The sequence below is a fragment of the Dicentrarchus labrax genome, unplaced genomic scaffold (genome assembly GCF_905237075.1).
Source record: "Dicentrarchus labrax unplaced genomic scaffold, dlabrax2021, whole genome shotgun sequence".
Classification (NCBI taxonomy): Eukaryota; Metazoa; Chordata; class Actinopteri; family Moronidae; genus Dicentrarchus; species Dicentrarchus labrax.
Genome location: NW_026136702.1, coordinates 2305437 through 2317878, shown reverse-complemented (window position 1 = coordinate 2317878; position 12442 = coordinate 2305437). Strand labels below are relative to the sequence as shown.

General features: G+C 41.2%; 2 protein-coding genes across 2 annotated transcripts in view; one reads left to right on the top strand and one right to left on the bottom strand.

Moving 5' to 3' along the window:
* Window positions 1–4920, top strand: part of LOC127378714 (serine/threonine-protein kinase 32C-like) — a 79787-nt gene extending 74867 nt beyond the window's left edge. The window contains exon 12 of the mRNA XM_051427922.1: window positions 747–4920. Within this exon, the coding sequence (XP_051283882.1) occupies window positions 747–942 (196 nt within the window). The 3' untranslated portion in view covers window positions 943–4920. The remainder of the gene's footprint in view (window positions 1–746) is intronic.
* A 246-nt stretch (window positions 4921–5166) lies between these two features.
* LOC127378795 (placenta-specific protein 9-like) lies at window positions 5167–11461 on the bottom strand. Its single transcript, XM_051428060.1, has 3 exons — window positions 11135–11461; window positions 5915–5994; window positions 5167–5472 (listed from the first exon to the last, which is right to left on the bottom strand). Exons 1-3 carry the CDS (start codon window positions 11196–11198, stop codon window positions 5323–5325), a joined length of 294 nt encoding a protein of 97 aa, XP_051284020.1. The 5' UTR covers window positions 11199–11461; the 3' UTR covers window positions 5167–5322.
* Window positions 11462–12442: the final 981 nt, after the last annotated feature.

Sequence of the window (12442 nt, the reverse complement as noted above, 5' to 3'; positions counted from 1 at the left end):
TGAAGAACTGAAGCATCAGTGCTGTGCAGAATCACTGAGGGAGATAAGGAAAGTTTAAAAACTTCAGTTCAGCTACAGTATGTGAGGCTAATGCTCATTTATGTCCACTATAAAACCATAGAGCACGCAGTGTATCTTGATAAAGTCTCTGCTATATTCAGCTTACAGGAGAGGATTTCATATTTTTCCAAACCTGCACGACAGCCAAGCCTCTTTAATGACTGAAGGCTTCTTAAGAGCCGGCCCTGCTGTGGCTAAATATTAAAGCATCTGTTGTATGTGTCTGGAAAATATATACAGTACATCATAAATAAAGACTATGAGGTTCATATATCTTTGAATATGTGTCCTCTCTGCAGCGTAGGGGGAGGAATATTGGTTCAGTGCTGCTCTAAATTATTGCCTCATTTATTATTGACCAGGTCCTGCCACTGCAGCGTTACTGAAATCCTTCTGTTTGGCAAGTGTCTTATTATACCCTATTGCTCTAGTTAATGGCAATCTACTTCTATTTATAATGGAGGACATAATATCTAGAATTATGCAGAGCAGAGATGAGTACTATATAATAGACTCATTACGTTGAACTAGTAGCTGTTCCTTTCAGCGTTTGTGTTTCATTTCACTGCAAATGTCCTCACAAGGATGGAAAAGTGCTGAAGATACTTGTTTTCCAGAAGGGGTTAGAGGTGTGAAAATATTATTCGATAATTAGTATGATCAATAAATGTGTTTCTCTGTGTCAGGTTGAAAAGGCGTCAGGAGGAGGGTCAGTCAGAGGCCGGGGGCGATGATGCCAGCGGGGACGGGGACGGAGAGGCCGAAGCCGGGGGCACTGACGACGATGCACCCGAACCAGAGCCAGAACCCGAGCCGGAGCCCGAGTCCTCCTCCAAACTGAGCATGTGCGGCTCGGTCTGCTCCTCCCCCGGCAGCTGCTAGCGCCACATCGCCTCACAGTGATGGTCGCAAGGTCTCTCTCTGGCCGCTGCAGTGTTTGTGCCATGCCAATAGATACGTTCTCACCTCTCTCCTCTGTTGTAGCCAGGAGCGGAGGTCACGCACAGCAGGTTCGACTTGACGCACAGCAAGACCCAAAATGGCTCCCTCTATTTTTTCCTCCTCTTCCTCCTATTTTTTATTTTTTTCCTCTGTAGCATCCTTCCGGTAAGGCATGAATGAAGCAGACCCCCCCCCCAGAGAGTCCCCGCCTACTGTACCCATCTGCCCTAGAGTAAGCTCTAACTTCTATGCAATGTTACAGTATAGCATGACAAAATAAGGTATCACTTACTAGGATGTGTTCACGAGCAGAAAGCATGACGACATCCGGAGCAATAGCAGTCCACGGTTTCTGGAGGGTTGGTGGGGTTTTTTTTTTGGTGGAGACGCATTCTCAGCCTTCCTGTTCCAAAATCTGACGGGGGCGACTGAATTATTCAGCACACGCGGGCTCTCCGTTTATGTTATTGCCTGTGTCTTCAGTTCCCTCTTCCCCTCAGTCTCTTTCATCTTACGTATGTGCCCCTAAATTTGGAGCAATTTTCTCCCGGAGCACCTTCCTCCTGTTGCAACACCTTTCCGAGACACGTGTACAGTGCGTGTTCATGGCTGCTTCTTGCAGTCGGCCGAGAAAAGTGTGGCCGTTCTCGTGTTGTGAACCTGTTTAAAAGTGGTGCCTGTTGATGATAATCAGTATTTGTTAATCACATCGTAGCCATTATAAGTCAAACTGCTATCTTAAAGTGTAGCCAACTATTCTTTTTTTTTTTTCCTTAGGATGATAAGGTACTGTAATTTATGGGGAGTCAGTACAGCAATCAGAATGAAAGATGTTTGCTTGTCACTGTGTCTGTAATGATTAACAAGATTTAGTATTTTAGCCCTGCACCATGGTCTGACTCTCAGAGAGCGTTCAGAAACTCCGCTCTGGGGAATAAACACCAATCACATCTTTTAGAAAGCTCTGTTTACTTCACTAGACACCATCATCTCTTTAAGTGCTCGGTTAGTATAAATCTCATCCCCCTGTAGAGCTTGTTTTTGGGCTGTACTTAAACGTGTAGCTGTGCCCTGTTGGTACTTCAAATCGTATAGATGAGCTAGTCTATTATTGTCATAGGGATAGTGGTACATTTTAGGGTGGCACCAGTAATCTCAGTCTGAACACCTGAGAACATGTAGCAATGGTCCACCTTAAAACCCTAAGGCCTAATTAAATGAAAAACCATGTAAATAGCATACAGTGTAGGTAATTAAACTCACCACAGTTTTATGTGGGACTGCGAACTCGACATATAAACTAAAGGAAGAGCTGTGTGAAGCTTCATACTGCTTCGTTCCGCTCTTCTTTCCAAGTGTGCAGGCACAACTTGTAGGCAAGATATGCCAAAGCTTTTCTACCATTTGCATAACCATTTCTAAGGAACTTTGAGTGTGTGAATGTATGTCTCTTTTTTCCCAGTATAACATAAAGTCAGTGTTCCTTCTGCAAGTGAAAATACTATCATTTATACAATCATATTGTGATTATGTATAAAGTATCTATTTCAGGTAAGGGAGGGGACCTTAAAGTAATTGTTGGACATTTTGGGAAATACGTCAATTTGCGGTCTTTACTAGAATTAAATGAGAAGGTCGATATCTCCCTTATGTGTGCGTTAAGTAATTCAAATATTACCACGACCCCCCTAAAGGTCACTAATTATTATGTTGTATCTAGTTTAAAACAAACAGTACTTCATGCTCTATTTGCCAAACAACAGCCAGACACTGTGTGAATTGCTGCACAGATGTCCGTCATGGATGGAGAAAATATGGTTTGTTGAGACATGCTCACACCTGGTTATTTGCTATAAAACCACAAATTATAGTTGTTGTTTTTTTGTGTTCGAGGTGTGGTGGGTGGATACTGAACTGTTCCAGGAGACTCTCGAGGGACTGCAAGGCGCTGGTCACATAGCAGACAGCCAGAGGCGTCGCTGGGCTACACGTATTATTAAACCGTACCACATAAATTACTCTATGATTCCTGTATTACTGTTCTAGTTTGTTCTTCAGTCTTAAATATGAGGGGTGCCCTGTAAAAGACTGGTCAAAGATCTGATCATGAAAAAAGAGAAAGATCCAATACATCGTTATTTAAGTAAGATGACAACAAACTTCTGTATAAGAGTCATTTCAGAGCAAAGTGTCAGTCAGGAATCTGTCCTGCAGGCAGTCACTACGTCTAACGTTAAGCTAGCTGTTCATGATCAGTAAACCATTAACAGCTCCAAAACTTAAACAGACTTACTGGAGCTTGAAGCCAGTAATGAGTAATGTAATAATTACTTTCTGTTGAGTAATTAGGGAACTACTTTGTCAATGAGTAATTGATTAACTTAATAAAAATTCCTACAACCAATGGTGGTTGGCTGGCATTAAACACACTAAGAGATTACTCAAAAAATCATCAATCATTGGTTGTTAACTGTTATGGTATTACTGAAATGTTTTAATAATTACTTACACAACTAGTTACTAGGGAGAGTAATATTATTACTGTACTCTACAGACGAGTTATCTTGTATGTTGTAGCGGTCCCTGGAGAGTCTCTCAGCTCTCGAGAACGGTGTAAATTTTCTCATCTCACTCTCACAAAGAAAGCAAATTAGAGTATTTCCCAAAATGTTGAACTACGTCTTTAAACACTATACATTATGATTAGATTAAGAAGCTTCTTTAAAGGGATATAAAGTGGCATCTTCCAAGTTCGCTGAAATATATGATGAATTTAATAGTCTCAAGCCCTGTGCTTCTTTTGCATGTACCTTTACAGTATAAGCTTGTTTTTTGCCAAAGCCTGGAGCTTGAGCCTTACTGGCTGATTTGTGCATGTACAAGCTTTTGGTAATAGCATACCTCAGTGCTCACCTGATTATAGACACAAGTCCAAACCAGAGTATAACTGGCCTGCGTAAATGTTTCTGGACAGTGAGTTTTGTGAACTTTAAAACTGTACAAAATCATATAATTCCAGTGTTGATGGCATGATATTTTTAGATGATATGCAGTACCTTTTGGCATCCCGTAGATTGTCTTAACGCTTTGGTCAAGTATACAGGCTCGTACCCTTGCTGGATGAGTGGAATGAGGTCAGCCGTTGTGTGTGACGCTCTGTTGTGGGTTAAGTGTTGCGTTATTGTCTGTGCAGCAAAGGAAGAATATTCAGAACTGGGGCAGGTTTTCACTTCACCCCAGCACAGAATTTGCTGCATTATTAAAACACTGAATGTCTCCATTTGTGGATAAGAAAGCTTGGTTATTTCTCATTAAAACCACACCATCAGAATCAACACAGGCCTGAAGTGGATGTGTAATTTATGTTAATCATCTGTAAATGGATAATGACAGTTTTTTTTTTGGACAGTTAATTTAAGTGTAGCTTCTCTCAGAGTTACAATACTAATCTACAGTTTTCGGCACTTGTTCTTCAATATCGGTGATCATTCCTAATTGGACCGTGCTTGCAAACCCTCCCGACATGTTTCTTTATGTGTTAATGTTCTTGGATGCCTTTAGGTGTTTAAAAAAAAAAGGCATTGTGCTAGTGTTTGACCAGCAACAGCATGTCTCCTATTCAAACGTTTTCCGATGGATGCCCTCGCGGCGTACCATACTGTAGATGTCTTAACTCTGTGGATACAGTTTGAAACTCAGTGCCCTGTTGAGAAAACAAACTCAAGAAGAAGAAACATGTGATTTAATGCCACTCTTTTTCCTCCTTGTGATCCTATTTTGCATAATGTTCTTGTGCTGCAGGATTTTTACGGGGAGTCAGTGAAAAGCCTTGTTACTGTACCAACTGAAACTGCTCCGTGTGTTTAAAAAAATGCTGCTTTAACTGCTTTGATAAAGAAATAAATCTCCTTCCAGTAATCTGCGTCTTTTGTCATTTCTACTAAAAATACAGCATCTAAGGCATCTTTTGTCTGCAGACAGTAGAGGGCGACGGAGAGCAGGGGTATGAACTGCCTGAGCAGAGATATCTAAAGTGAATTCTTCTCTGTGAATAGCATTGTAAACATGAGCTGTGCCTCTGTTGACTGCGAGGGGGAAGAATAAGTGAGTGGGAAAGAGATGAGGCTGTCACAGGATTAGTAAGAGTAAATAATGCAGACTGGCTTTGGCCTTGTGCCTCCTCTTTAAGACAAAAACTTCATTTTGATATAAAGGAAACAATGTATGCATACACACATTAAAAAAGTAAAAAGGAACAGATTTAAGCCTTCAAAGTCCAAGAGTCTTCTTGAGTCCCTCCTCCGTGGATTTCTGGTGAGTTTAAGACTGGCCCCTCTGCTCCGGGTCTTCCAGGATATCCACGGTTGGCTTTCCTGTGTTGTCCAACAGGGGGCGCCACTTCGGGGCCTCAATGGCATCCAGAAGAGCAGCCAACTCTACCTCCAAATTCTGCACTGTGTCCTCCACTTTCTGCAGGGGACAGGAGACACAGTTGTGTGGTTGACATATGAATAATACATTAATAAGTTGTAGTATGAATAATAGAATCATCACTCATGAATAAATCAGTCACTTATTCATATGAATAATACAGTCGCCCAAAACTTGCTAGTAAAGTAAGGTCAGAGTAAGTGTGGGGTTTGTCAGATGAGTTGAATGTGGAGTAACTCATCAGCGTTTTGGAAGAAGTGGAGAAATCATGGGGTTTTTGCACAGTGACTGACTGTGGATGTGGCACTGAGCCACAGCTTTGTCGACATCTTATCCCTCAAAGGAAATGCTGAGGATTTTTTGGCTGCCTCAGATGGAGAGAAAGCTGACATTTAATAATAAAGCTGATAACACATCCCAAATCCTGATGGTTTCCAACCATTCAGGGCTCTGAATGCGAGTTAGGGTTTGGAAACAGCACCTTCTCCACTACATCCAGGCGGTTGTGGAGGTTTGTGTGCTCTTGACAGGCACTCGAACGCACCGCTCGGGGCTCAGGTCCTGAAAACAGAAAAGATGCATATGTGAGTGGATTTACAGAGTATGATGTAAGCTTCTAAGCAAACAACTCACTTAAAACCATAAAAAGCCTAAAAGCAATTGATCACGGTGCTTTAACACTTACTGATTTCATTGTATCTCCACATTTAAAGAGGTGTAAGGAACTGACAGCAAACACAGATTCACACACCAAACAAACCTAGTTAGAAGCAATCTAAGGATATAAACTCCAAGTTAGATTCTTGGATGAGAAGATTGATAGATGACTGTATTTTAAACAGCAGCTGGTTAGCTTAGCATAACACAACCTGAAAGGGCATAGGAGGAAACAACTAGTCAGGCTCTGCAGCACTTTTAAAGGGCAGTAACACATTTGTTTAATCCGTTACAATAATGTGTTATTTGTGGGACAGCATAAAAGGTTCAGCAAAAAAATGTTTACCCCTGTTTCCACTCTTAATGCTAAGCTAACTAGCTGCTGGTTGTGGCTTTCATGCTCAGCATAGTTGAGTTTGGTATCAATCTTCTCATCTAACGCTCAGCAAGACAGAAAGAAAAGAAACATTTCCCAAAATATCAAACTATTCCTTTTAGTGAAGACTTCAGAGTTATAATACGAAGAAAATGTGAGAAATAAACAACTAAGAAACATCTGTCAGTTGTCAAAGTGATGTAGTGTTAAGACTTAAAATCTAACATGAGAAATTTTTTTATTTTTGAATAATTTTGCTTGTTTCCCATTCAAATAATGATTTTGTGTTAACTCAATAGCAGGAGAGTGGTCTGCTTTTCTCATCTGAAGTCTAAAATGGGAATAAAAGCACTCAACACATTGAGGAAGACCATAATGCTCGTGGTGTGAAGTCACTTCAGCCGGATGGGGAGGGCCACATTGTTCCTGCTGTTTTCTCCTCACAGTTATGTTTCCAATTATCTCCTTCTCTTTGAAGCCGACATATTTGAGGGGAAGCCTGCATTCTCTCGCAACCCTCTGCTTCCATTTTCTAACACCTTCTTAGTGGCTGCAGGCCAGGCTCCCATTGATAGCCTTTTATAAATGAGAGAACTTCTTATTCATTTACTGACGGCTAGCAGCGGCGCTGTCGCTGTTATTTAGATGAAAGATTCGGAGTGTGTGTGGACAGCTTATGTCTGAGAGTGTGTGTCGAACATTAATGATACTAAGGCAGTGTTAGGTTGCCTCTGCAGAGCGGGTTTTGTCAGTATCATTCCTCTCATACCGTGGCTGCTTGCCAATGACCAAACAAGGATGTGCTTTCACCTTTTCTCCTGGAATAATATAGTTTGGATCCCATTCTTTGAAAAAATACTTCAGGTATTTGAAGGTAATGAGCTGGGAACTTCCAGTGAGCCAGAATACCTTGAACTCTACAAACTAACCCCAGACTGTTTTCTTAAGGTTAAAATCAGCTCTTCAGATCATTTCAGGGTCATTTCCAACCTTTTTATACCCTTTCTGTTACTCATTGTGTCTTCTTCTCCTGGGTTCAGTGTCCTTATTGGAAAACATGTGCACCCTTTTGGAAATATTGACTTAAAACGCCAGGCATTCAGTCTCCTAGTCTCAAATAAACACAGACTGTGGCTTTGTTCAGGTTTCCGTCTTCTCAGCCAGGGTTGGGAGGGTTACTTTAAAAATGCCATTCGATACAAGTACCTGTTCAAATATGTAGTACGTAACCTAATCTGAGTATCGCAGTATTAAAGTAATGTAACTTTATATATTTATTTATAATACCTCAATGGCCTCAGAAATTTGAAGGAAGATGAGGGAAATTGATAAAAATATAATTAAATCTAATTGTATACAATGCTGTCAATGAGTTTTTAAAGACATGTTGTTAGACAAAGTTTGGGAACCCCTGTTCTACAAGACAACAGCACATTGTGACATTAGAAACCAAGATTTTTTGCCTCTCCTCAGTGTATTTCTAAAGAAAAACTTGCTTTTCATTAATCAAATTCAGGCAGTCGCCTATAGACGGCTGGAGGGCAGAACTGTTCTGTGATGTTGTTCCCCTTTTCTGCTTTAAAGACAAAATAATGTAACATTTCCACCCAGTGCAAGCATTTTGTTTTTTCACTGGAGGCCATAATAATGAATTGTAACTGTAATCCAGCTAATAATCCCCATGTTTACTAAATGTAACTGTAATCTGATTACGTCTTTCATTCTGTAACTGTGACGGATTACAGTTACCCTTTTTTTGCATCCTGATTATGAACTCTGTTAAGGTAATCTGTTACTTTCTGAGCCTGATCTTAACTATGCAGCAATTTCTGCATCTGGAATGAATTAAATCATTTGTTTTTCATCTTTTGCTGATTGTACAGGAATTGTTTTTCTGCTGATCTCTCGCTGCAAACAGCATCCATCCTAACAAGTTACCTTAAAACCTTCCTTACGCAATAAAGTCTGCCAGAAATGATTCCCATATCTTATTCTGCACATTGTTCTCCCATGCACAGCCGTGCTTCAGCATCAGGCTGCCTCGATTTTACAGAGATATCCCATGGAAACATTTTACAAGCTCCATTACGCCGACCGGAGGGGTGCCAAGTTGAGTACATGCAGGAAACGGGCCAAGAAAGAGCGATGGATGGATGGGAGGCACAAGAAGTTCATTAGATTTTCTCACTGAGCAGACAAAGCAGATGTTTGCCCTGGTGCGCCTTCTATCCGTGATGGTGGTTATGTTGAGCTGACTCGGGCATGACGACTTGGCAAACCTCACCTGACAGATGAATTATCAGCAGTCTGCTAAAGACATGAAGATTTCCTACACAGGATCTGGAGCAAGAAGTCATTAAAGTGGTGGTTTTTGTTGTTGCGTTTCAAAAGCAACCACAATCTTCAGCTGTAACAGAATGTGCTGCTAGTTTCACAATCAGCAAAAAAATGAAAAAAAAATCCCCCCAAACCACAGCTGTGCTTCCATCTAAGTGTCAGTGTGTGTTTGTGTGATCAATGTGTACACAGCACAGACTGCTCTTCAGGAGGGGAAAACTTGCAACCGAGAGCTGCACGCTGGTGCTCATGATGAATGCTGTTATAAGAAAGAATATTGCTGTGCGCAATAAAGCCGGGATGCGATTAATGTGGCTGATGCAAAACTGTCTGGCTGAGATGTAATATTATAACAGCAAGAAAGCATTTTGTCCCTGTTTGTTTTGGCGTTTGCTGTTGTCCAGACTTTTCCCCCCCTGTCAGAACTGTTCCAGGAGGTTGAGAAATCACGCAGTAACCCCCCACACTCCAAGGAAACACAGGAAAAGCAAACACAGATATGATGATCTAACTCGCTGACTCCACCCGAGGACAAAGGTGAGTGCCCACGCGTGCGTGTGTGCAGTTTTTCTTTCCAGGTCTGTGTGTTTGTGCACTGACATGGCTCTCTACAGGAGAGAGGGAGTTCAGTCGAGTGCAAAATTGAGTTGAGTTCTTGAGTTTACAACAACAGTGTTCATACAAACCAAGCTCTGGCCTGAGAGACACCCCCATAGGAAACATGAATGTGGTTTACAAGCGCCTTCAATGAAGGTGTGTGTGCTACAAAACTGCACTTGATGACGTACAATAGCGAATCCGCCCCGGACACTTCAAATGCTTTCACCCATTTCATGTTAACTGATATTAAAATACTTTCATTTCAACTGCTCTCAGAGCGTAGATTTAGATATATAGATTTTAACCTGTTTTCCAGAGAGGACACTTTTCCCAATACAGTGCTAAATCCTGCCCTTTACTGAGATAGTGACCCTTAAACCATGAAAAACCCATTAAACAACTATATTCCACGCACATTAACCTCTTTTTATATTCTAAATTTAAAGCTTTGTGTGTTTGTAAGTGACTGTGTGTGCTTTCTGGTTGCATAAAGGGAATGTTCATTTTGTTGTTTGCTTCCTGCAGTTGGCCATTCTTGCAGTATGAAGTCAGTGTAATTCACACTTTAGACCATCACTCACAGATTTGGCTCTGGAGGATTGGCCCACATTTTTGTGAGTTTCCATTGGATTTCAGTAACACTGGTAAACAAAGCTAAACACGGGTTAGGAGCCGGCAGATGATCATAATGAATGAAGGAAAGAGTGATTGTCTGAAACTTTGCTGCTGACAGAATATTAGATTAAGTATAGCCAGAGCTGCGGAGAAATTAGTAACAGATGTGCAGGCGATCCCTGAGCGCACACACAGACTCGCATGTATGTACGAGCATGATGTCAGTTCAGCTTAATGTGTGTTCATCCAGCCATCAGCTACACACACTTACACACATCTGGGAAGTATAGAAAATGTATCGTACCATGCAACAAAGACATAATGTAGACTGCAAAAAAGGGATCTCAACAAAGTAAAAAAAGCCTTGTTTCTGGGAAAAGAGTCTTATTTAAGGAAAAATAATCTTGTTAAGCGTGTTGTGCATTCGAAAAGTAATCTGGTTTTAAGAAAATCTATCTAAGTTTGTCTTAATAAGAAAGTGCAGCTAATATTGAGCTCGATTTAACCAGTTACATCAACGGCTTCCATAATATCCCAGCAGAGAAACAAGATTGTTGTCCTTATTTTAAGAGTAAGACCAGCTTCTCAGTTTGAGAGAAAGTCATCTCGTCCCAGTGTTGGAAATGAAACAGTTTAGTTTTTCATTGTTTTAATAAAAAATGCTCAAAAATAAGAAGCTTCTGGTGCCTTTATTCAAGATAAAGTCATTTATTTTCATTATGCTGTTTGAAGAAAGTCTATCTGTAAGTTTTCTTTGCTTGCAATAAGCACAACTTGCTTAAATATTTGACATTTGCTTCTAGTTTTAAGGTCCATTACAGTCTTTCAGTGGCTAATTGTTATGCTAGTTTTAAAAATTCAAGCCAAGCAAAGCTGGCTTGTCCCACTGGCAGATTTTTTTGCTCAACACAAGAAAATTTGATTATATCTCAGAATATTTGGCTGCTTTTTGCAGTGCGTAAAATCGGCTTTATAAGATATAAGTTATTTCCACTGCACTGATCCATAAACCATCAACACACTCCACTCAGCTGTGTCTCCTCTGGCCTTTCCTGTCCGACCTGTGACCCCTCTGACCTCCCTCCTCCACCCGCCACACTCAGCTACATCCCTTACCTGCTGCAGTGCAACCAATCAGAAGGAAGATGAGTCCAACGGAGGAGGCGGAGGGGCAGGTCATGGTGAAACCTGGCGAGCAGCTGGTGACGAAGAGTGAAGAGTGTACGGGGAAAAGACAGGGTGGGAGAATGAGAGAGAGAGAGAGAGAGACACACACACACACAACAAATCTCCTCTAATTCAGAATCAGACTGGAAACAAAAAGACTTTTACTCCTCCACAACTCTTCCCCTCTCTCTCTCTTTGCCCCTTGCGTTCGCTCTCCTGCTTTCTAATCCTTTCCTGGTTGACTTGGTTGCGCCCAGTTTCCTAATGAAAACATTATATGCAGAACAAAAAGCTCAGTCTCTGGGAAGGGGCGGGAGGGATGTACTGGGGAGGGGACTCAGATCTCAGTTCAGCCACAGACTGACTGGCTTTTACAGTTTTACGTGTGGTTTAAGTGTTGTGTTATTTGTGGTCACTGGCATTTTCTAATTCACATTAAAGAAAATAAAAAAAGGTTTTTTTGTATCCTTTATGAAGAAAACTTTCTATAAATAACATTTCAGACCCTATTCCAGGACTCACACACACACACACACACACACACACACACACACACACACACACACACACACACACACACACACACACACACACACACACACACACACACACACTTTTGATTAATGCTGTGATGCATCAGAGGTTACTTACTTCTAACTCTACTCAAGGTAAGATTGAAGTAAACAACCTCTTATTTGTTTTTGTTGCATTATTCAAGCTGTTCCCTATTTTCCCCAGATAAAATCGATTAAAAAAAGCAAAAGGACTCAAGGCTGCCGAGCTCTTTCTGGGAAAATCAGTCAGTGTTTCCGTTCAGTGGGAAGTCAGAGAAATCAAAATCAATTCAGCAACAGAGAATGCCCTTTATAATCGCATTGATTGGTTCCTGTTATTCTCACTGAATTGACTTCTCTCTCTCTCTCTCTCTGTCTCCCGCACTGTTTGTGACTCACACACCTTCCCACACACACAAACACACAGCCAAGACTGTTACGTAGCAAACATGGTTATCTTCATTAAGCCAGACTGTCTTCAGCCTCGTGCTCTGCTCTCTTGTCTGGCCCCGTTAAGCAGATCTACAGGTTAAAGCAAAACTGGAGGAAAAGTGAGTGAAGGGATCAAAGGAGGGAGGAGAGTCAGGAGACATTTCTGTCTGTCTGTAGATTAAAAAAAGGAGATATAGGCCAAGGACACGAGAGAAGAAACGGTTATATTCCAAGAGTTACTGATTTATAGTTTTACCAAAGTCATTGGAAA

Bases quoted from the DNA above. Each gene is read 5' to 3' on its own strand.
- LOC127378795 (XM_051428060.1), bottom strand. From the start codon at position 11,198: ATGACCTGCCCCTCCGCCTCCTCCGTTGGACTCATCTTCCTTCTGATT. The intron at 5,995-11,134 runs GTAAGGGATGTA...TTCTGTTTTCAG, and splicing joins GATTGGTTGCACTGCAGCAG to GACCTGAGCCCCGAGCGGTG. The intron at 5,473-5,914 runs GTGCTGTTTCCA...TGTCCCCTGCAG, and splicing joins GCCTGGATGTAGTGGAGAAG to AAAGTGGAGGACACAGTGCA.